Genomic DNA, 25855 nt, shown 5'->3' on the forward strand with positions numbered 1-25855 from the left:
TAGTTTTTTTCTGTAAGTTTGCTATTATAAACAGTACTGCAATGAACACTGGGATACACATATCACTTCAAATTCGTGTTTTTGCATTCTTTGGATGAATACCAAAAAGGAAAATTCCTGGATCATATAGTATAAATTTCTTAAAATCTGGGAAACCTCCATATTGTTTCCCATATGGGCTGGCCCAGGCTGTATTCCCATCAACACCCTAACCAACGTTTGTTTTTCTGGTTTTTATAATATGAGCCATTCTCTGGGCATTGATGTGGTATCTGATTGTGGCTTTGATTTCCATTCAGTTTATTTTCAAAAGCACAATAATCACGTATGGAAGTTGGATCAATAGTGGGCACATTTTTTGTTTCAAGTTTTTTTTTTTAATGTTAACCTGGTAAGCGGTAATGATGAGAATACTGCACAATATTTTTGGAACTAGCCAAAGCCATATATTAAAGGCAAATTTCTTATAAAGGAAAGGTTACTAGTTTAGGCACTGTGATTTTCCTGGCTTTCTATACTGTAAGATTTTTATCATTACAAAGGATGTTTCAAATTATACTTGGGTAAAAAGAAATATATAATATCCTTCTGAGAGATTGGATCCATGACTCTGCTGTAATATACCTCTCAAATTGCTAATATTCTATTGAGGATAGCAGCAAAATGATCCCTAACTCCCCTGGGCTAAACCAGGAAACTTTACAGACTCTAATTAGGCAAAGTCTTATTCAAATTCATAATTGAGTTTTTAGCTTAAGGACTAAAATTCTAAAATAACTTATTTGGATGACATATTGTATGATCAGTGACTAGATATGTGCTGGGTATTGTCCACTCATTATACATTCCATTTTTTTTAGTGATTACACTAAAATTTTTCTTGTACCACAGTGTCCAGGAATAGTTTTTAATCAAGGGATCCGACCCTTTTTATGATGCAGGGTCCATGACCATTCTAGGTCAGACTCACACTTGCAGCACTGTGATTTTTAGCTGAGTAATACAATTACAGGAAGAAAAGATCTGAAATCAATTAATCCCAATGAGACTCATGATTAATTCTTGATGCCTACATCCCAGGTGCTGCCCTGATTACCATCCTTTTCTAAAGGCAGTTCTCTACGATACTCTTCAAAAAAGTTACTTTTCTTTTTAACTAGTCTTAAGTCTTATTGCTTATAAACAAAGAACTATAATGGATACAGATGGGAATCTAAGTCAGAGCTTCTCATACCACCTGCATCTAAATTATGTAACGTGCATATTAAAGATGAACACTCCTAAACACCATCTCAAACACACTAATACCAACACACTGGTAGTGGGCCTTCACAATCTGTCTCTGAAAATGTTCTACAGCAATTCTTAGAGATACAAAGACTTAAAAATGTAGACAGTGAGGAAGGAGATCAGAGGTTGAAGATTCAAACTGTACAACTTCTCACTGGGTACTTGTCATCACAGCTCATTAACGACTGTGTAGATAATGCCTAACAGGCAGTTTAAACAAAACAGGGAAAATTCACAAGCAAACAGGTGATAAGCAGTGAAGCAAAAATGCATAGGAAAGCATACTACAGGCACACACAACATATTTATATATGTAAAGAAAATGAAAGTTAAAATGACAATATTAAAGTTTTAATTTTAAATTTTAAAAACCTGTATAATCTAGGGAAAATAAATTCTTCTTTACAAAGATTTTTCCCCAAATAATTGTTCTATTATTTTAAAGCAGATCATTATTTATAAGGGATAGAGGTTCAGTGTTTTCAGAGGATTTCAAGATATTAATATAAAAGAACAATATTTAAAATTAAATACCTTTGCACTTTTAATATTTAAAGACTTGCAAGAAATTCTCCTTTCCACTTAAAAAGCACACTGATCTAACAGGTTTAAGGCCTACTTTCTTTTTCCTTCGTGGTTACTAATTTATCCTATCAGTTTTGCTAGTAACTTAACGTCCAATAAATTCCATTAGTAAAATAAGTACAGTAATTTATGCTGCTTACTTATCTTAGAAAGGTGGAATAAAAAAATGGTAGAACTAAATTAATACAAGTTAAAAAGCATTTGGTCATTTTCATTTCCCTAGTATGTCATATCTCCCATTAACAGGAGATACATATTATAAAAATAAAAGGGCATTAATGGCTGAGATTGCTGTGTGTAAAGCATATTCAACTTTTTTTTTCAGAGAAACATCCATTTACACACAAAGATGCTATCATTTTGAACTTGAATTGAAATGGAATTTCCTAATAACTACGGCCCAAGCAAATTACATGTGGAATACATAATGTAGTATAATTTGAAATACAGTAGAATAAAAACATACACCTTAAATTTACAGTTATTTTAAGTACTAAATGAATATTTGGAATTATGTGAACCCCTCCATGCTAGTGAAAAAAATGAAGTTTTTACAGCAAATAACATAGTGTTTTAGACTTTGTGTATATGTGTGTGTGCCAGCAGTTTTGAGTGTTAGGGCAGAGTGGAGATAACTGCTAAAATGGTTATAAAATCTGCAATAATAGCTAGGTTGCTTTTTAAAATTTGGAACAAGATACAGTAACTCAAACTTAAGATATAGTATTTAGTTCAAATATATTCCATTTCCTATCTATGATAGTCACAAACAGTTAATAAAGAATTTCAATCATAAAATCAGAATATTTAAAAGAACAAGGTTCCAGGAATCAGATGCTACCTGTATTTCCATGAGATTGGAAGATTGCTCTTACACTGCCAAGGGATGCCATTAAGGAAAAAAACACACTATTTGCTTAATGCCCAAAATTTTTAAAGTTTTAACTAGTTCCAAAGATCAGCACAGCAAGCAATAGTCCACACTATTTTTCCTCTGAGCACAGCTGAAGAGCACTGAATCCTTATAAATCAGCTATTTTTAGTTCAATTTTATCAGAAAGGGAACATCATCTGGTGGGTGAGAGCACAGATTATTGAATTTAACTTCCTGAAGTAAAAGGGTGTGGTTTTATTTAACTGTTCTCCTTCCTCGCTGTGTGAACCTATGTTTCCCCCTTTATAAGTCTGCCAAAAATGAAAACAATGATCCCATCACCCATCAAACAGAATTAACTTTTATAACTTTCCCCAAAAGTACTCTTGATAAACAGATGACAGCAGCACAAGAAAAAGCAGTGTGTGTGCCACACTGTGTCCTCTTTTATGACCAATAGAGCGTAACTGGGATAGTTTCTGAACTCTGAAACACACTAATAAATATGATCTGAAACTGAAGGTTTGCCTATGATGTAGAGATCTATTTCCTGACCTTGGTGATTCCCATCAGTTTATATGAGTCACTATTTTATTTTTTACAATTTCTCCAAATCTGATAATGTTGCCATTCAAATACACACACACACACACGCTACAAATTCATTTGTCAGTGATAGCATATAATCCAAATCAATCCTCTGATTACTAAAAATCTGGGAGGATGTGAAGTCAGCTCCTGGGGGATATTAGGCAGCAAAGAAATTCTATTATGGGTAGTTGTCACCGCAAAATGTATTGAAAAGCTGGAGGTGATGAGGAAAGAGATAGTGTTTATCCACCAAGATAAAAGCAGGGAGACAGACACAGCCATGCTCCTTCACTTTTGCTAAGACATCCTCTCATTTTCACTTTTTCTGGAAATGAAGGCTAAAACCTGATTTCATGCTCATTTCCATGAGCAAAGCACAGGTGGCCAACCCATTCTAGGCATTCATAAAAATGAAAGTAAAGCTAGTATATTTAAAGTATATGAAACAAGATTCCATATTTTGAAAGTTACCACTTTACTTTTTGCATTTCTGAAAAATCCACTTACACATTTGAATTGCATTTCCTGATTAAAGAAAGTGCACACATGGTGATTTTGTACCCTTCCTTTTTAAAAAAATAACTATTATTTGCCTGCTGGAAATTTTGCAATGGAATGCTATCATGTAAGATACAAGTTACCTCCTCTGAAGGAAGCAGGGATTCATTTTAGCATCAGATGAGAACAAATATCTGACGCAGCTGCTATTCTGAACAACCTAGAAAAGACTATATAGAATCCCAATTAGCTAAATAGCTAAATTCTATTATCTTCGGGATTTATTTTTGGGGGGTAGGGATGATTTAACAGTTTTTCCTCAGAAAATTTGTACTATTTTCTATGTTCTTATTTTTCTGGAGTATAACAGATTTTGACATAAGTCTGTTAAATATTGGAGGTGAAGACAGAACACTTCAGTAAACAAGACACTTCAGTAAACAAGACAACACTATTTTGAAACAGTCCTCTTGACTGCTCCAAAATGAACCCATAATCTCCATCAGACTGTACCTCTTGCAAGCATTCTCTCCTTATTCTCCTGTCATCTCTCTTACAGCAAAACAGTCTCTCAGTAGCAAAACAGTCTCACACAGAGGAATGTGGGATTCCTGTTAATGCAATGCCCTCAATTCAAGAATTTTTTTGAAACAAAATTATCTCTCTATGAAGATTTGGGAGGGGCAATTATTTTTATTCCAATTCCTTATTCCTATGCATAAGACTGAAAGAAAAATATTTGCATATAAATCCTGACCTGTTTTTTGTGTATGCATTTCCCTAGAACTTAAATTCCAAACACGGAATTAGTAGATCCAAGTGTAGGAACACCTTATTGATTTTCTGTTTAAAGGCATTCTAGAACACTCCAGCTCTTCACAAGAAATAGGTTATCATCACATCCTCTGAAGCTTCATAACATTAACATAAAGCCATAATATATCTAGAAAATGCAGTTAAATAGATATCCTAAAATTTTCTAAGTGTTAAAAAAATCAGAAAATTATGGAAAAGAAGAATGGACATCATTCCATAATATTGTCAACGCCTCCAAATATTAAGTGTTGAAAAGTGAGAGTTGGGGAAGGAAATATCCTTGCTTTCAATTGGAGATTCAGCCTAAGTTCTTAATGCTCTTTCAATTGCTTTAACTAAACAAGAGGTTTTTCAGCTAGACAATATTAGAAGACTGCACCTGTACGTAGATTCACTCCCGCAGTAAAGTCACATGCAACTGGTTTCTGTGTTGGCTTCAATCTTGTTAACATCCCTATGCTTGAGTCTTCCTTTCCCGTCACCTCTTTTCCACCTGTAAATAGGTAGTTATCAGTTGTTCTTGTTCTTGCTACTCTTAGGTAAGTGGATTGGGGATGAGTCAATTTATTTTTTTAATTTTATATATTTTTACATCATTTTTTCATTTTTGCACAATGTATGCATTTTCATCTTGGTTACAGTCCCCAAACAATTCTCACTCCCCATTGTCTTGATCCTACTCCCTCCTCCCTCCCCCTCATAGTGTGTCTCTGGTTTATAGTTGCTTGTTGATTTTGATTTTTACTTTATTATAATTAGTCTTTCTCCTAGTCCTGTATTTAGGTTTTCTAAATTCCCGCTGTAAGTGAGACCATCTGGTATTTTTCTTTTTCTTTTTCTTTCTGGCTTATTTCACTGAGCATGATCCCTTCCAGCTCCATCCATGTTGCTGCAAATTGTATGAGTTTCTCTTTTTTGATTGCTGAATAATATTCTATTGTGTATATGTAATACATCTTCTTGATCCAGTCATTTATTATTGGGCATTTGGGTTGTTTCCATAGCCTAGCTATTATAAATAGTGCCACTATAAATGTAGGGGTTAAGGTGCCCCTTTGAATTAATGTTTCTGTGTCATTTGGGTAAATACCTAGAAGTGGAATTGCTGGATCATATGGAAGCTCTGTCTTTAGCAGGTTGAGGAATCACAGAGGACCAGTTTGCACTCCCATCAGCAATGCAGGAGAGTTCCTTTTTCTCCATATCCTCACCAACATATGTTGTTGCTAGTTTTATTAATATATACCATTCTCCCTGGTATAAGAGGGTTTCTCATTGTAGTTTTGATGTTCATTTCCCTGATTACAAGTGATGTTGAACATTTTTTCATACACCTGTTGGCTGTTTGCTTTTCCTCTTTGGAGAAGTTTCTTTTTAGCTCTTCTGCCCATTTTTTGACTGGGTTATTTACTTTGTTTTTGTTGAGTCTCGTCAGCTCTTTGTCGATTTTCGTGATCAGTCCTTTATCACTAGTGTTGTATGCAAAACTTTTCTCCCAATCAGTGGGGTGTCTCTTTGTTGTGGTTATTGTCTCTTTTGCTGTACAGAAGCTCTTTAAGTTGATGTAGTCCCAACTGTTTATCTTTGCCTTCACTATCACTGCTTTGGGTGATGTGTCTTTAAAGATGTTACTGAGGTGTATGTCATGTAGTGTTTCACCTATATTTCCTTCTATATATTTTATGGTCTCAGGTCTTAGGTCTAGTTCTTTATTACATTTTGAGTTGGTTTTTGTGCATGGTGTGAGGTAGTAGTCAAGCTTCATTCTTTTGCATGTAGCGACCCAGTTTTCCCAACACCATTTATTGAACAAACTTTCTTTGCTCCATTGCATACTCTTTGTTCCTTTGTCAAAAATTAGTTGACCGTAAATCTGTGGGTTTATTTCTGGATTTTCTATTCAGCTCCATTGGCCTGTGTGTCTGTTCTTGTTCCAATATCATGCAATTTTGATTATTATGGCTTTGTAGTACAGATTGAAGTCTGGGAGTGTGATACCTCCATTCCTTTTTTTTTTTTTTTTCAGGAGAGCTTTGGCTATTCAGGGTTTTTGGTGGCTCCACATGAATTTCATCAATATTTGCTCTATTTCTTTGAAAAATGTCACTGAAATTTTTATTGGAATAGCATTGAATCTGTAAATTTCTTTTGGTAGGATGGCCATTTTGATAATGTTAATTCTTCCAATCCATGAGCACGGGATGTCTTTCCATTTCTTTGTGTCTTCTTCTATTTTTTAACAGTTTTTTATGGTTTTCTTTGTATAGGTCATTTACCTATTTTATTAGGTTTATTCCCAAGTATTTGATTTTTTTGTTTCAGTAATAAAAGGGATGGTTTTCTTGATTTCTTCTTCAGATTTATTATTTGTGTATAGGAAGGCTACTGATTTTTGTGTGTTGATTTTGTATCCTGCCACTTTACTACACGGATTGATTAGTTTGATTAGTTTTTCTGTGGAGTTTTGGGGATTCTCTATGTATATTATCATATCATCTGCGGTTAGTGATAGTTTGACTCCTTCCTTCCCTATTTGGATTCTTTGTATGTCTTTCTCTTGTCTTAACTGCTCTGGCTAGGACTTCCAGTATTATATTGAAAAGCAGTGGTGAGAGTGGACATCCTTGTCTTGTTCCAGATCTTAATGGAAATGCTTTTAACTTTTCACCACTGAGAAAAATATTGGCTATGGGCTTGTCATACATGGCCTTTATGATGTTGAGGTATGTTCCTTGTATCCCGAGAATTTTAAGGGCCTTTACCATAAATGGGTGTTATACTTTGTCGAAAGCTTTCTCAGCATCTATTGATATTATCATATGGTTTTTATATTTCTTTTTGTTGTTGTGTTGGATTACATTGATTGATTTTCAGATGTTGAACAACCCTGTGTCCCTGGAATAAATCCTACTTGGTCGTGGTCAATTATCTTATGTATACATTGCTGGATTCTGTTAGCTAAAATTTTATCGAAGATTTTTGCATCAGTGTTCATTAGCGAGATTGGCCTGTAGTTTTCTTTTTTTGTGTTGTCCTTGTTCGGTTTTGGTATTAGTGTAATGATGGCTTCATAGAACATGTTTGGTATTATCCCTTCCTTCTCAATTTTTTAAAAGCATTTATGGACTAGAGTCAAAATAAAGGGGGGTGCAAATGTATGGGGAATATAACCATAATGAAAATGCATACATTTTGCAAAGATGAAAATAATGTAAGAATTATATAAAATAAAATATTAAAAAAAGAAAGAAGCTCATATTAAAAGCATACTATGAAGAAATAATAAAGTTCTTTTTTAGACATTGGAAAAATAGAGTTCATGAAGGTTAGGCACTTGTTCGTTTCTGAATGTTTGGTAGAATTCATTTATAAATCCATCTGGTCCTGAGCTTTTGTTTTTGGGGAGGGTTTTTATTACCATTTCAATTTCACTGCTTGTAATTGGTCTGTTTAGGTGCTCTATTTCTTCTTTATCTAGCTTTGGGTGATTGTAAAGTTGTAGGAATTTGTCCATCTCTTCTAGATTGTTGAATTTTTTGCATGTAACTGTTCCTAGTAGTTTCTGATTATTCTTTTGATTTCTGCTGTGTCTGTTGTGATTTCTCCTCTTTCATTTGTGATCCTATTTATTTGTGCTTTCTCCCATTTTTCCTTTGTGAACATCACTAGGGGTTTGTCTATTCTATTTATTTTTTTCGAAGAACCAACTTTTGGTTTCATTAATCTTTTGGACTTTTTTTTAGTTTCTTTTTCATTTATTTCTGCTTTAATTTTTATTACTTCCTTTCTTCTACTGGTTTTAGTTTTTTGTTGTTGTTGTTGTTGCTGTTCTTTTTCTAGTTCTTTGAGATATGTGATTAGGTTGTTTCTTTGAGTTCTTTCTTGTTTCTTGATGTGAGCCTCTATTGCTATGTATTTTCCTCTTATTGTTGCTTTAGCTGTGCCCCATGCATTTAGGAAGTTGGTGTCCTCCTTGTCATTCAGCTCAAAGTATTTTTTAATTACTTCTTTGATTTCCTAATAAGTCCAGTGGCCTTCCAGTAGTGTGGGTTTCAATTTCCATGAGGTAGGAGGGCTCCCTGCCTTCTTTTTATGGTTTATTTCTTTGTGGTCAGAGAAGATGGTTGGCATGATGTCAATCTTGGTATGTCTGTTGATGTTTGTCTTGTGTCCCAGTTATGTGATTGATCCTGGAGAATCATCCATGTGTACTTGAGAAAAATGTGCACTCAGATTTTTGGAGGTTTAGTGTTCTATCGATGTCTGTTAAGCCCATGAGCTCTAGATCCTTATTTAGAGCTCTAGTGTCCTTACTTATTTTTTGTCTCATTGGTCTATCATTGTTGATAGTGGTGTGCTTAAGTCTCCTACTACATATGTGTTTTCTCTGATGTCTGTTTTCAGAGATGATAAAGGTTGTCCTTCTTTTGGTGCGCCTTCATTTGGTGAGTATATGTTAATGAGTGATATGTCTTTTGAAGTATTGTCCCCTTTATCATAATGTAGTGATAGTCGGGGTCTCTTTTTACTTTTTTGAGTTTGAAATCTGTTTTATCTGATATCAGTATAGCTGTTCCTGCCTTCATTTTTGGTCCATTTGCTTGTAGGATTGTTTTCCATCCCTTTACTTTAAGTCTATTTTTATCTTTTGTAGTTAAATGTGTTTATTGGAGACAGCAAAAGGTTGGGTTTTGTTTCTGAATTCAGACTCTGTGTCTTTTTATTGAAGAGTTTAGTCCATTTACATTTAGACTTACTATTGACATGTTAGCATCTGTATTTGCCATTTTGTTTGTCTTTTCTCTGGGTTTGTTTATTTATTTGTTTATTTATTGTCTTGCTTAGTTCTTATTCATACATCTGTTGGTTCTGGCCTTAGGGCTCCTTATAATATTTTTTTGGAGTAGAGGTTTAGTTGTAATGAAATTCCAGAGTTTCTGTTTGTCTAGGAAGGTCCTTATTCTTTCTTCATAGAGGAAGGAAAACTTTGCGGGGTAGAGTATTCTTGATTGGCATTTGTTGTCTTGGAGTCTGTTGACTATGTCCTTTCACTATCTCCTTGCCCGTAGTGTTTCTTTGGAGCAGTCTGATGTCAGCCTGATTGATTTTCCTTTGTATGTTACCTGTTTCTTCCCTCTTGTCAGCTTCATTATTTTTTCCTTGTCTTGGATTTTTGGGAGCTTTACTGTTATGTGTCTTGCTGTATTTTTCCTTTCATCATGGAAGTTTGGTGTTCTTCTTGCTTCTTGTATGTCTATTTTCAGCTCTTTCTTCATATTTGGGAAGTTCTCTTCAATTATTTCCTTGAATATTTTCTTTGTTCCTATGTCTCTCTCCTCTCCTTCTGGGATATCTATAACTCTTATATTTCCTTTCCTCATGGAGTCAGATAGTTCCTGAAGTCTTTCTTCATTCTTTTTCATTCATCCTTCTCTTTCCTTTTCTGTTTTGGTTGTTTTTATTTCTGTGTCTTTGAGAGTACTTATTCGTTCTTCCATTCCATCTATTCTGCTCTCATTGCTTTTCCCAGAGTTCCTTAGCTCCTCCATTCATCCTTTAATCGTCTGCATTTCTTTCACTTCCCTCTTTAGGGACTCAATTTCATTCTTCTGGTCATTGATTTTTTTTCCCATATTGTTGATTATTTTTCCCATATCTTTTTCCATTATTTTTCCCATATTTTTCCCATATTTTCCACTTCTTTCAGTTTTCTAATCATGGCACTTTAAATTCTCTACCGGGAAGACTCATAAGTTCCTCTAAGTCACTGTTGTTGCAGTCTGGTGTTTGTCTTTTTGTGGTGTGGTCTTTTCCCTGGGGACATGCTTGGTTGCTTGTAATTTTTCTTCTCTCTGCTGCTTGTTTTCTAATTTGTCCTATGCTTTGGGACACTGTGTTACTGGTACTGGCCAGCATCTCTTTGGTGTACTCTTTCTGGGATGTCTGGTCCAATAAAATCTAATGCTGTTATGCCAGAAGTCCAGTAGGGCGGTGGTACTATGGATATGTTAATGGTCCCTGTCCCAGAAAATCTCCTCCTTCTGTATTCGTTTAATTCCAGAGGTGGGTCTTGAGATCCCAAAGACTACCCTGGCAGTGGCTGGATAGCCCACTGGGCTCCAAATCACTGGATTCCCCCTCTGGGCTCCAACTCTCTGTCAGGCGGCGCCTGGCTTGTGGGGGCCTTCAGCTCACCTCTGGCTGTGGGGACAGCCCTTTCCCAGTTCCACACAGTCTTGGTGGGTTCCAGACGCAGAGATCCCTGTTCTAAAATGGCGAGTCAGGCGGGCACTTCCCACGGTCTGCCCCACTGGTGACTGGATCCCCTTCTGGGCTCCAACTGGTGGCCAGACAGGCCTGACTTGTGGGGGCTTTCAACTGGCAAAGGGAGAAGCCCTTTCCCAGTTCCACACAGTCCAGGTTGGTTCCAGATGCAGAGATCCCTGTTCTAAAATGGCAAGTCAGGAGGGTACTTCCTGATTCAGATTTAAATTGAAATTTAAAGTACCCCCCACCGCCGCACTACAGTAGTTGTATTTCTACAACTGACCTTTTGCCAGGAAGTTAATTATCCATATATAAAGTACTACTAGAGTGACTAGTAAATATGCATTTTATATCCCAACTACCTATTGATCAATGTGTACATGACTGTACAAAAACTATTTTAGTGGAGAGAAAAAATGAATGGGGAAAATTCAGTGGCTGAAGTCAATCTTGATATCCAAATAGTAACAAGCACAACTAAACAAACTTTTAGTTAACACCTGGAATTACCATAAGCAAGCGGTATATAAAAATCTTAAACATAACAAAATGAAAAATCAATCATTCCATTTTTAGAATGGCTACAGGAAATAAAAATAGCCATTGCAAAAGAAACATTATCTACTTTTGCAGTGGAATAAACTTAAATGCAAATTTTTAATCAAAAAAAGGAAATGGCAATGAAGAGAATAATCTTAGTAAATAAATCAGTAGCAAATCTATTAAAGAGCAACTTACTGCTTTTTTCCCCTCAGTTTTATATAAGCTTCCTCAATGCTGGTGCTGTATCAGGAACAGAACTTCCAACTAAATTAGTGGTACAGTTGGAGAATGGGATTCATATCATAATCATAAACACTGTGTGTGTGGTGGAGTGTATATAAAATCATAATCTTTTATAATTAAGATATCAAACTTCAGGAAATATTATCAACCTGGTAAAGACTTGGTTACAAGTCAGACTCTGACAGCCTAGTTTAATTACCTGCTATGGAAGAAAATACTTTAAAATATTATACACTCTGTCATAGCAATAAGTAACAGTATTCTAGGTGTTATATAATGTAAAGGAGATGAAATACATTATTCCAGTATATTATGCCTCATAAAGATACTTATTTTCATAAGTTAGAAATAATGTCTGCACTAGGGTGTTGTTATTATGGTAATAACAACAAGAAACCTAGATGTATGCAAAGAGTTGCATAAGCCATTAGATTTATCAACAGAGCTGTAATTTTCTCAATTATTTAAAATGCAATTTATCAAAACATTCATAATTATTTCAAGTAATTTTTTAAAAATATTGGATATTGGAGGAAAGATGAGGACCATAAAATCTTGGGTTTGAAAATAAGAATATTAAATTTTAGAACAAAATTGACAGTTTTCAGTATTTTTTGACATTCTAAATGTACAAATCTAAATGTCAACAGCTAATCATGGATAATCTGTCATTGACTTTTCTCTGTATAAAATACAAAGCTTTTGGGCCTCCCCAGTGGCACAGTGGTTGAGCGCTGGGCTGCGAAGCTGCCCACAGCCTCTGCAGCGCCGGTTCAATCCCCGGCCGCCAGCGAGGGTCCCACATGGCGCGCAGACCTCTCCTGCCGCCCGCTGCTCCCCTCTGCAGTGTATTTCGGTCCTTCTGCCTGTTCTGTTCCCCGCTCTGGCTCTGGTGAATTCTCTCACCCTCCCATGATTTTGACTGTACCCAGTGCTTGTATTAATAAATAAATATCTTTAAAAAAAAAATACAAAGTTGTTTGTTTTTTTTTAAGATTTATTTATTTATGCAAGCACTGGGCACAGTCAGAAGTGTGGGAAGGTGAAAGAATTCACCAGAGCCAGAGCGGGGAACAGAACAGGCAGAATGACGAAATACACTGCTGAGGGGAGCAGCAGGCATGGCAGGGGAGGTCTGCGCGCCATGTGGGACCCTTGTCGGCTGCCAGGGATCAAACCAGCGCTGCAGAGGCTGCAGGCAGCCTTGCAGCCCAGGGCTCAACTGCTGCGCCACCAGGAGAGGCCCTAAAATACAAAGTTTTGGCAGCAATTTCTATCTCTATGTGCCACCTTACAAGCAAATATCAAATTAAAAATTACAGAACCTATCACATAGTAATTTCCCTAATTTAGCAAGATAAATATTAAAGAATACCAACAATTTTTAAGTTATGAAACACAGATAAAAACAAGTATTTAATAGGAATTCCTACATATTAGGAAAGAGGGAATGATAATAAAACAAGAAATTACATGGCAGGAGATGTCAATAAACATTTTTAATATTTATAATGCATAGAATGCAAACTATATTGGTACTGCCAATTTTACTTTCATATAAGGATAAAATAATCAATAGACAAAACCATGTATAAATAAAAAATTAGATTTGTTATATTTTGTAAAAGTATTCACCATCATTAACTATATTTCTTAAATATTTTATATGATAATACTTTGCAAATAAACTAAGTCATATCACCTACTTATTAAAAATTTTATGTTAAATCAATATATTCATTTGGATATTTATTTTTTATTTATATGTAGGATGTTTTAAACTTTGAGTACAGAGTTAACTAGTTCAAAGGTATTTAAAAACTGAAGTCTCTGAAATCATTCATTTTAGGTCTTATTATTTTTATACATTCATGATTATTTCTGACAAATGTGAGACTCATCCCATGTATATAACTCAAGCTTCTTATTTGTATGCAAATTTTGTTATTATTTCCCTCCATTTTATTTTTGCTATACTGCCGGTATTTCACTATCAGGTCTATGATCACTTCAATTTTGTAACATCATCCTTATGGTTGGGGAGCAGATATTATTTCATTTCCAACAATCAAGTGAAATTACGACCTATATGTAGTCACAGCTAATATATTAAGTGAGAAATATTTATTTTCAGTTTCTCTATGTATTAATTCACATATGTAAATTTCTAGATCCTTGATAATAGAACTTTGATTTGTTCCATCTAACACTAGTTCATGAATATGAACTTAGCTATGGAATAGGTAATCCATATAATTCAGGTATATGATGTTTTAATCATTCACTAACATATAAGAAACCTCATCAATCTAAGCTGAAATTCTCAGAAGGTAAAGGTAGTGGCTTGTCTTTGTATTTTCTAACATAGTGGAAAACAGAGTAGGCATTAACATTTTATTTAAAATTTGAAAAAAATATATTTTCTGTTGAACTACTTTGAGAATTCTAGGAAAACACATATCAATAAATGATTAAAACTGAAGTGTTCATATCTAAGTAATAAAAATTAAAATGAAAAAATAAGAACCCAAAATGTATATATACATAAATTACAATGAAAAATTATCTAAGAACTTTATATAGGCTAACAAGTTCATTTGACTTTAAAATCTGGTAATGTTTATAGGGAAAAAATTACTTTCTATTCAGCTTTAATGAGTGTATTTAAACTATAGAATGCTAAGTTTGAAAATAAATTCTTAAATTTTAATTTGGCATTAATGGATAATAAGGTTGTTGGAAAAGTCTGAACAAAAAGATGCATACATATTAAAAGATTATTAAATTACTGGATTATTGGGCCTCCCCTGGTGGTGCAGCAGCTGAGCACTGGGTTGCGAAGCTGCCCGCAGCCTCTGAAGCGCTGGTTCGATCCCTGGCCATCGGGGAGGGTCCCACATGGCCCCACAGACCTCTCCTGCCGCCCGCTGCTCCCCTCAGCAGTGTATTTTGTCAGTCTGCCTGCTCTGCTCACCCCTCTGGCTCTGGTGAATTCTCTCACCCTCCTGCGCTTCTGACTACCCAGTGCTTGTATAAATAAATAAATAAATCTTTAAAAAAAAAATTACTGGATTATTGTAAAGATTCTTACACATGTAATTTTCATAAAATAAACTACCAAAATGCTATTTTAATAATCTGGGTTAACTACCATTTCTAATCTATAAAATAAAGTTATATGATAATACTATAAACAAGTTTTATACTACACTGTTTGCTCTAATACAGCAGCATAAAAATAACAATTAAATTGGAACATATCAATTTTTATTTATTTTAAACCACACTAACAATATGTTATACCAACAATAGGCATATCTGAAATTTTGTGTTTCTTTTTCAAATAAAAATTGAGATCTCTTTCTGAGTGTTACCTCAGTAAATATTGCTATAAAGTGAGCATATAAAATAACTAAGGTCACAGTTAATTTTTCTCATTAGACATTTTAGTATTCTGAAAGTTTCCTAGGTACTGTGTTGTTTTGTTGTTAAAGCATTAGACTGTTAACAAGTAGACCTATATATAGATTTTTTAACTTTAGAAACTGACAAAAACTCTTAGGATTTTATACCAAGTTATCTACCAGTTTGTTCAGCTATTTTCCATCACACTTACTGGCAAATACTCATCATTTCACTTGCATTCGCAACATAAATATTACTTACTTAAGATTATTTTAAATTCAGAAACAAAATAAAAGGAAATTTCCAGTGTTATTTATTAGTGTTTAAGCTAAGATTGTTTATCATCAATGAACACATCTATTCTTTCAGAAATTTGGGATTTAACCCAGAGTTTTGTTAGATATATATAGCAAGAGAGACTCTTTAACCAAATAGCTCATTTTTAAAATAGTGTTATAATTCAGCTATTCTTTCATGTCTTTTTTTCTTTCATTTTGGTATGTTTATAACTTAGCCACTCCATTATATTTAAACATAAATTTTAGTGGTCTGAGATATCAGTTTTCACAACTTATTGTTCTCTACATAATTTAATTCTATATTTTTAATGATTCTATTACTTCTTCAATAATTTTATTATCTCTACCAATATTAAAATATTATGACAACATGAGAAATAATTTTCAGCCTTTAATAGTAAAAACTAAGGTGATATTAAGATACAATTAATGCAATTTGAGGGCAATCATCTCAATTAGTTTAAAATAATATTTACTTGGAATACATATTAATGCAATACCTTTCTATTTACTAGTGTATGAAACATTTCTCTTTATTTACTGTTTAAAATATACCTCTCCTGCCTCGCCTGCTCTCCCCTCAGTAGTGTCTTCAGTCCATCTGCCTGTTCTGTGCCCTATTCTGTCTCTGGTGAATTCTCTCATCCTCCCACACCTCTGACCTGTACCCCAGTTGCAAAGCTGCCCATAGCCTCTGCAGCACTGGTTCAATCCCTGGCCACTGGGCCAGGGTCCCACATGGTGCACAGACCTCTCCTGCCACCCGTGGCTCCCCTCAGCATTATACTTCATCCGTCTGCCTGTTCTGCTCCCTGCTCTGGCCCTGGTGAATTCTCTCACCCTCCCACGCTTCTGACTGTACCCAGTGCTTGTATAAATAAATAAATAAGTCTTAAAAAAAAAAAATATATATATATATATCTGGTTATAATTATCAAAGTTATACAAACTCCCATATATTGATTTTTTAAATTTTAGGCAAATGTTTTTCTTTATTCAATATAATACATTCTACATACTATCTAAGACCTTTCTTCTCTTGCAATATTCATGTGCCACAGAATTTAAGTATCATAATACTGTACAAAGTAAAAGACTACATAACTCATTAGACAATTTTCCTAGGTACTATGTTGTTTTATTTTTGAATCATTAGACTGTTAACAAGTAAACCTATGTATAGATTTTAATTTTAGAAACTGACAAAACTCTTTTTTGTTCCAGGCTATCTACTAGTATGCTAAGCTATTTCCCATCACACTGAGGATTTTGTAACATTACTAATCAATTAACATAACATGAATAATTATGTATATAATATTTACATATAGTGTTACTTTTTATCAACTTCAAATACCACAGAGATAACTAACATTACAAGAACAAAATAATTAACTATTTCTTTGTCCTGAACTATAGATTTTCTTTCTTTTTTTTAAAGATGTATTTATTTATGAATACAAGAACTGGAGTACAGGCCAGAGATGTGGGGGGGTGACAGGATTCCCCAGAGACAGAGTGGGGAACAGAACAGGCCGAATGACTGAAATACACTGCTGAGGAGAACAGTGGGTGAGCCAGGAGAGGTCTGCTATGCCATGTGGGTAGCTGCCTGGCAGGGCATCAAACTCATGCTGCAGTGGCTGCAGATAGCATCATAGATTGCATCTTAACCCCTTAGGCCACCAGGGAGGCCCTGAACTATAGATTTTCTAAGGAGAAGTTATATTGTATATATTATGATCCAAAATTAAGTATGGCTTTTACACCTGAAGTTATGAAATGACATAGGTGGAAGATATGAGATATATATATATATCTCATATATATCCATCAAGTTCAGATCATCAAAAAGGCCAATAACTATAGGACTCAGCAGTATCCTGTGAAAGTACTGAATGTATATTTCAATACAGGTACTGAAAATACACACTTTCATCCCAATTCTCAAACTAAAAGCTCAATTAAAATACATGACTTCTACTGGCTATAACTGGTAATTTGCATCTACAACATTAATCAGTTTTTAATAATTTTAATACTTAACCTACCTTAAGTAAATGCATCATAATAAACCAAACTTTTGAACAAAAGTTCACCTCACAAGTGTACCCCAGTTCTTTTGTACACGTGAATATATTTTTAATGCATATTTACACATTTTCTTTTCAGACAATTAGATAGCATATATACCCATACATAAAACCGACATTAGAAAATTCTTATGAAGCAATTTTACAAATTAAATGTATAAAAAGGATGGAAATATTTCTTTACTCCTTTCCTTCTCTCCCACATGGTCTCATTCACATATTGTTAAAATTCATCTAAAAATATTAGTAAGTATCTGAAGAGTAAATATCAAATACTCAACGATCTATAATATCACTAGAGCAGACTGGATTTCTAAAGAACATTGACTATAGGATAATTATCGTTGTTGTCTTAGTACCCAGCATTGACTAGACACAAGGGAGATGATTAAAACATGACTGCTTTAACTTTCAGATGAAATGTAATGAAGTAATAATTTACAAATATATGGCATATATTTTACATTATTAGGGCTAATCATCAATACTATTACATAACAAACGTGTTTTTAAATGTTTCCTCATTGATTAGATATATCCTTGGATCTAATATTAAGAAAGGAGAAAATTCCCCTGTCAGATGTACAAACAGACTGAAAACTTTCACTGGATCATATATTCTCAGAGGAGACATTCTTCTTAAGCCTTTTACTATAGTAAGTACCCCATCTTATCAAACAGTAGGTCTTTAATAAATACTGTTTAAAAAATGAATGTATTAGGCCTCCCCTGGTGGCACAGGCGGTTGAGCACAGCACTGTGAAGCTGTCTGCAGCCTCTGCAGAGTGGGTTCATTCCCTGCCGGCCAACGAGAATCCCACATGGCGTGGCAGACCTCTCCTGTCTCACCCACTGATCCCCTCAGCAATGTATTTCAGTAGATCTGCCTTTTCTGCTCCCCACTCTGTCTCTGGTGAATCCCCTCACCCTCCCAAACATCTGGCCTGTACCCTGATTCTTGTATGCATGAATAAAATAAATCTTAAAAAAATGAATGTATTCATGCAGTTTTAGTTTATCACTGAAAATCAAAATTGTCATAAGAAGTTGATAGTGAATAATTTATAAAGACTGTATTTTCTGGAACATTCCAAATATTAAAGTAAATGAAAAAATTACCATGTTTATATATGTGATTAAGAATATTTGGAAATATTTAAATGAAACATCTCCAGAGCATTATTTTCTACTAAATATATATTATGTAGGTGGTATTTTTGTATAAGTTAGAACATTTTATGCATCTGTATATTTAATAATTGCATTCATATATTATTAAAATTCAACTCAAAGTAATGGGTAACTGTCAGGGAAATTTTTAAAATTACATGCAATTTACTGTTGTTTATTGGAAAACTTAAGTTTCTTCCCTTGTACCTATTCCCAAGAATATAATACATCCTGAAATCTCATTTTGTGGATTTCTTACAAGCTTTCTGAACATTTGTTTGTCTCTCTTCACTTATATAAAATGCAAAGAGAAAAAAAAGACTAATGGAAAATACCTGGAAACACCTATTTGATGATATTAAGAAACACTTAGTTTTGTTCTCAGTAACAGTAATCTGATCATAACAGAGATGAAGAAAACAGGCTGATTAAGTCAAACTTCCAACTGCTCTTTATTAGTTAAAAACTAGTCTGTAGTGTCTTGGAAAGATGTCCCTACCCACTTGTGCTATTACCCACTCTGACTAAAACTATTATGGAAAGTTGTATCAGAAACGCATTGAGAAATTGTATTTGTTACAACATGAGTTTACTTTATGTACAATGGTTTCAAATAGCAAAGCTGTATTTACTAATAAAATATTAGATCATAGTTTGAAGTGAAAAAGGGCATCTCACCTCTATTATATATTTTTGTTCTATCTAATCTTTCCTTTCCCTTACAATTACCAAGAGTTTGTATAAAAGGTCATTTTGAGAGTAATGGTACACTTATTTGGGTTCCTTGAAAAAAAAAATGTTGATTATTTATTTCTCTGAATGGATAAGATGATCCCATAAATTCTGTCTCCCAAATATATCTCAAATCCATTTTTCTTTCTCTATCTCCACAACCACAACTCTAGGCCAGGTTACCATATAATTCCCTTTCTAGACAACAGTAACAAACTATTAATTCTACCTTTGCCATCTTCCAATCATCTCTCTGCTGAATAGCCATAATGCTCTTAAAAGCAAAATTGGTTCATTTTACTCCATTGGTTAAAATCTCCCAATAACTTCCCATTTTACTTAATATTAAAATTCAAGTCCTTACCACAGCTCCTTTTCTTCTCTGGGAGATCTGTTTCCTGACTATATTTCAAACCTCACATTGTGCTATGGTTTCCTTGCTCACCAAGTTCCTATCACACTGTATTCAGTTCTTCAATGTCAAGCTCATGTTCCACCAAGGACACTACCCAAAAAGATCCTTCTATCTAGAAAGCACTTCTTCCCCATCTGTACAATTAGTTCCTTCTCTTTCTTGAGTTTAAATGTCACATTTCCAGATAGGACTCACCAACCAACAATTTTAAAACCGCAGGTCTCTCCTGTTACACTCTATCTCAAAGCCTTTATCATTTCCTCCACAGAATTTCTACACCATTTTTTTTAATTTAACTTTTTTTTTGGTCAATCTCCCTTACTAGAAAACAATAAACCCGTAAGTACATGGACAGTGTCTTCTTCATTATCTTTTTTCCTCCATCATCTAAATATTAAATTCTAGAAAACAATACTTAATAAAGGAAAAGCAGAATATAATTTCCATTATTCAAAGAAATTGTCAGTCCAGTGAAGTTGTAAATTTACCAGAATGTCCTGTACCATTAGATATATTTTTCCTCTAGAAACATCCATACAAATTGCTATACTCCTGTTACTTCTAGTTTGAAGAAAATATCATTAAAGAACATTGCACGATTTTCATGCAAGGAAAAGGTCTTATCCCAAACCCAGAGTAAGTAACACTTAGGTGACCAACAACATTTTCACTTTTTTTTGACTATTAATTATAATGACTAGTTTTACAATGACTATTCCAATTTGTTTTACAATGCTGTTGTTTTTAATACTTATTCTTAACCAGAATGCATGTGATCACAATCTCTTCAATTTTACAAGTATGAGTAGTGAATGAATATCATTTTAATGAAAGTCCTTTCAGAAATCTTCTTGTAAATCACTCTAGTTTTCCTTATTTAACAAAACATTGAATAATTTCTATAAAGTTTACTCTTGAACTTTTTAAAAATTGTTCAATTCCTCCCTTTCTATAAATATAAGAATAATATTCAGTTTTAAGTTTATGAACAATAATTATGGTAGTTTAACTAATTTTAGGTATGAATTTTATTGATCAGGTATTTTTCTCTTTAGGTGTATTCACCTGTATCTGCATACAACTCAGTGGATTTTATACTCAATTCATTCAAAGCAATAAATTCTGTAGTACAATTGAGTTAGCTTTAGCTATTTAGCTTTTTGTTTCATTTATTACTGAATTATCTGGATTAAAAAAATCACACAATCTTGGTAGTAAAATGAGCTCATGAGATTCTTGTATCCAGCCCATATTTTGATTAAATGAATTATTTAAGTGTATGACTGATTAGTTTTGGAAAAATAAATCACAACCTGAGAGGTACTTTACCATTTAGAAAAAACAGAATAAACTTTGAATAAACTGTCCCCTGGTAACTACTAACCGCTGTAATTGGTACAGATACATGATTACTTATATATGAAACAAGATTGTGCCTTATATTCACCTAAGTGTCCAGTACAAAAATACAGAAATAAGCTTATATATATATATGTTTATATATAAAAATAGATATAAATAATTTTATATTTACATATATGCAGTCTCAAATTAACGGGATAAGAGAAATCTGAATACAAATCATGTTTTCACTTACTTAAGCCAACCAAGAGATGTAGGAAGTATATCTACCTTCTGATCCATCAAAGTTTGGGAAATACAGTCAAATTGATTTATTTTATCTTTATAATACATAGTGTCATAGACACTTAAAAGACAAGCGAAGAGATGCTTCCTGTAGTCAAAATACTCTTAGCACTATTTTAAGCAGCATATCAAAAATTGAGATAGGCTAAAATGATAATGACCAAAGAAGAAACTAATTATGGAAAACTAGCAGGGCAGAAAAAAGTGAATACATTCATTTCAACCATGAATGATATTATATAGTTTGCTAAAGATAAATAATACTACATATTTACTTTGTGACTATCCTTAATCAAAAAGCAAGTTATATAAAAAATGAAAGTTTACCCTCCATATTACAACAAACTTTTCAAATAAAATTTAAATTCTATTTACTCTTAAGATGAAAAGTTACTAGGAACATGAATACCATCTCCTTAAATTTAAACAAATTATATCACTGACACTACATGTATAAAGATATAACTTATATTTTATATTAATTTTTCTCTTCCTATACCTACTCTAAGCCTTTGTAATGTCCCATGTTTTCTATGGAGAAAAATTAGTAAGATTTTTTAATTCATGTTATTTATTTACAAAACTACAAATTAAACAAATTATTCCCAAGATGTTCATATAAAAAAAACTGAAATCTGACATTTGCCATTAGTGTGATTATTTCACTATTAAAAATTATTATAAGGAATAATAATAAAAGATATTATAAAGAATAATCTAATCACTGTGTTTTAGACTGTAAAACACATTTTATATGTAATCACTTGTGGCTAAAAAATAAAAAAAGCCTGAGCATACTTTCCCTACAATCTTCTGAAGAACTCCTCTAACTTTTACCCACCTTACCCTTGGTAGTTTTTTTATGCAAGTGCAATCTTATGTATCACCTGTTTTCAGGATGTTAATACAAATTCAAATTTGGAGTTTATTTTAATAGACTACCTTAATGATCCTACTTACTGATGAGGATCCTATCCTACTGATAGGGAAACTGAATAATGCTCATTAACTAACATCGAGTGACTGATAACAGCACAAATTACTAAAATAAATATTTCAGATAAAATGTCTTTAAAAAGTATAGGAAAGTCATTAAAATATATAAACAATTCAAAACAACTTTGAGAGGTTAAACCACTCCTCTATGACCTCAAATTTAATATTGCTATCCAAAATGTCATACTTACAATCTGACACCTTTTCATAGAATGACACTTTAGTCATTTGGAGATTCAGATGTGTTTTTTATTAATGTTAATATTCCTAGGGCCTCGGGTTGTTATTGGTGTATCACAGCACTACATGAAATAATATATGTTGATTTAGGGGAATTATTGCACTAAAATAACTGTTAAACACTTCTAATAAACTTGACTCCCAAAGTATACACCTCTTTGGAAGTCCTAGACTAACACATGCCTGACTAATAAATATAGCAATATAAACAAATATAAAGTCTCACTTTCCAATTATTAAAAATTGTTTCTTTCCTTACAAAAAAAAGCAAAGTAAATAATTACATTATTTTTAACAATCTTCTATTTTCACAAACGCAGATTAATTAACTTACCCCTTTCACATTTAATGCCAACAGCCCATAAAAACAAACAAGGGATGTGTGTGATGGTATAAACAGCCATTGGAGTGTATGGCACTATAAGTGGTACTTATTATGTGAGGCATCTTCAATGGCATGGCAGTTATGGATGACTTCCAAATTTACATATGCATTTATGGTAACACTCTGGTAGGTAAAACAGCAGTGATAATTAGGAAAACATGTCAAAAATACTCATTATATAAATGAGAACACATGGATACTGAGTCTGAATATTTATCTTTATAAAGTATACATACATATTTTTAACAAAGTCTGTGTTATTTCACTTGTCTGTCAACCTCGCCTTCACCAAACAATGCACTTTCATATCACCTGTGCTCCATTTTTTAAAGACCATATAGTTAACTGACAATTATAACCTGAGTTTTAGATTTTGAAATCTTTAGAAAAGTATGACCTAACAGGTGATCTATTGGTGGTCATTATAGTGCCAATGAGAGCATCCAGCCAGATACGCACTGGAAAACTTTTATGGTTGTTTGCCACTTGGTCTAAAGGAATTTAGATTGTGTAAATGTTATTTTTATATCTATTTAAATACTCATCACAGAAATCCAAAGAGATATGTTTCATAAACATTGTTTGAACAGTAGAAAAGAAAATGCTCAAAAATTCTAAGTGCTTTCCATTGGGTGATTCTTTCACTTTTCAAACACTATTCCCCTTCACTTTACCACTTTACCCAGAGAAACAAAGTCTTCCAAAAATGTCCGTGACTTGACTTTATGAACAGAATACGCACACATGGGAAATTCAAACTTAAAGCTTCTCTCACCCCCAACAGCCCCCTCCCCTCTGCGTCCACAAGAAGAGAAACCAGTGTAGACTCAGATCTAGGGACATCTGGTCTAGGCATAATTTCCAAGTCTACACTCGGCGTGGATGTGGTAAGGGGGCTGCGGCTGGCCGAGGGCTGCATAAGCGCCGGAGCCAAGAGGCTGGTGTTCGGTCCCCGGGTGCCGCGGGAGCAGTGTGCTCGCGCCCAAGGCGTGAGGGGGCACCAACCAACACCGAACCTGGCCGGGGCGGGGAGGAGCGGGGGCAACCGCCAGAAGCCCCAAGTCTCCACCAAGCCAGTGCCCCGGGGCCTGACCTCCCAGAAAGACGCGGCAGCCGGGAGCTGTCCTGCGGCCGCCAGTGGGACCCCAGCGCCGCCGCTGCTCACGCAGGCTGGGGGACGTGTGGGCGCAAGACCGACCGCAGCTCGAGAGGTCGCCGGCCCCTCGCGAAGTGGACAGGGCGCTCTGGTGACCCCTCGAGTGGGGCGCCCGGAAAAGCCGCGGCCGGGAAGAAGTTACCTGCAGGAGGCAACCCGAGCCCCCGCCTCCTCCCGCCCGCCACCCCGTCCCTTACCTTGGTTGTTGGAGACGTGACTGCAGTCGCCCGGCCGAGCTGCCAGCAGAGGCAAGAAGAAACCAAATTGGAAAAGAAATTCCCGGACTTCGCAGCCCCCCATGGCTCTCCTCGGCTCTCTTCCCCTCCTCCCGAAACAGAAGTGGCGGCAGCGCAGCCAGGTGTTCCGCGGAGGGCAGGGGACCGGGTCCACGTCTTCTTCCTCCTCCTCTTCCTCCTCCACGCGGCCCACAGGGGGTGTCCCGGGGCGCCCCCCGCGCGAGGCCCCGGGGCAGGGCACGAAGGTCCAGGCTGCCCAGGTGCAGGCGCAGCTGCTTCGGAGGAGGATGCTGCCTGCGGCGCCAGGGAGCTCCCGGCGGCTGAGGGCGAGCGGAATCGCATCCACCGCCGCGTCCCCCTCGCGCGAGGACTATTCGCTCGGGCCCGGGAGAGCGCGCGCGCAGGAGCGAGCTCGGCTGTGGTTTGGGGGAGGGGAGCGAGGGGCGGGGAGGGCGCCTCGCGGCAGGGGTGGGGGCGGGGGAGGCACGACCAGGTGCGGCGGGCAGCGCGAGCGGCCCGAGCGCGTCTCCTGACTGGCGTGGGCGCGGGCAGAGCCCCAGGCAGGCGCGGCCGCCGCGAAGAGGCGCGGGAGCCGCGGGAACTTTCCTCCGGCCGCCGTCGGCCGAGCGGGCGAGGGAGGCGGCTCCGCGGGGCGCGCGTGGTCGCTCTCAGCCCCGCGCCGGGGGGGCGGCCGCAGGGGCTCACGCCGCGGACTCTGCCCGCTCGGCCGCGTCTGCGCTGCGCTTCGGGCCGGGCGGCCGCTTTCCGCCCATCTCTGCGGCCACTCTGAGTACCCCCAGCACTTTGCTCCCCATTTCGTGGCAGCAGCCCCGAGCGTTTTAGGGCGAGTCAGCTCCCAGCACCGCCACCTCCCGACGTGTCACAGTTCCGGCCCCGCGGGGGGCGAGCGCGGTGGGCCCCGCCGCGGGCTGAGGCGCCGACCGGTCCGGCCGCCCCTCAGCACCGGCCGCCCAAACTTGCCCGCCAGGGCGAGCGCCTTGCTCGGCGGCCGCCTCCGCCGCCCGAGTCCCGGGAAAGCGCAGGGAGGGACGAGGCAGCCAGGACGGTCACGCCCGGCCGGACGCGGGCGGGCGCCAGGCGCCGGGGCTCGCTGAGGTCTTCGCGTCGCCGAGCGGCGGCGACTTCGCGGCGGAGGTCACGAGCATCGTCCCCGCCGCGGGCGCCCAGATTCCCCGGCCCCGCCGCGCCCGCCGCGCGGCGGCGTCGAACCGCGCGCTCGGGGCTGCCCAGGGGCTGAGGCGCGCGTGGCCCGGAGCGCGGGCGAACCGCTCTCCCCGCGCCAGCCGCCCTCTCGCGGCGCCGCCGCCTGCCGGGCCTCTGGTCAGCGGGAAGCCGCGGCGCGGAGACGCGGGG

General features: G+C 36.6%; 1 protein-coding gene across 1 annotated transcript in view; it reads right to left on the bottom strand.

The window, feature by feature from the left end:
- The window catches only part of EPHA6 (EPH receptor A6), a 655437-nt gene extending 630614 nt beyond the window's left edge, over positions 1-24823 (bottom strand). Inside the window, 2 exon segments of the mRNA XM_054700683.1 lie at positions 24443-24715; positions 24718-24823. Coding sequence (XP_054556658.1) covers positions 24443-24715; positions 24718-24823 — 379 coding nt within the window.
- Between the last annotated feature and the right edge of the window lie 1032 nt (positions 24824-25855).

The sequence above is a fragment of the Talpa occidentalis genome, unplaced genomic scaffold (assembly GCF_014898055.3).
Source record: "Talpa occidentalis isolate TD23 unplaced genomic scaffold, MPIMG_talOcc4v2.1 talOcc4.4, whole genome shotgun sequence".
In the NCBI taxonomy this organism is placed as follows: Eukaryota; Metazoa; Chordata; class Mammalia; order Eulipotyphla; family Talpidae; genus Talpa; species Talpa occidentalis.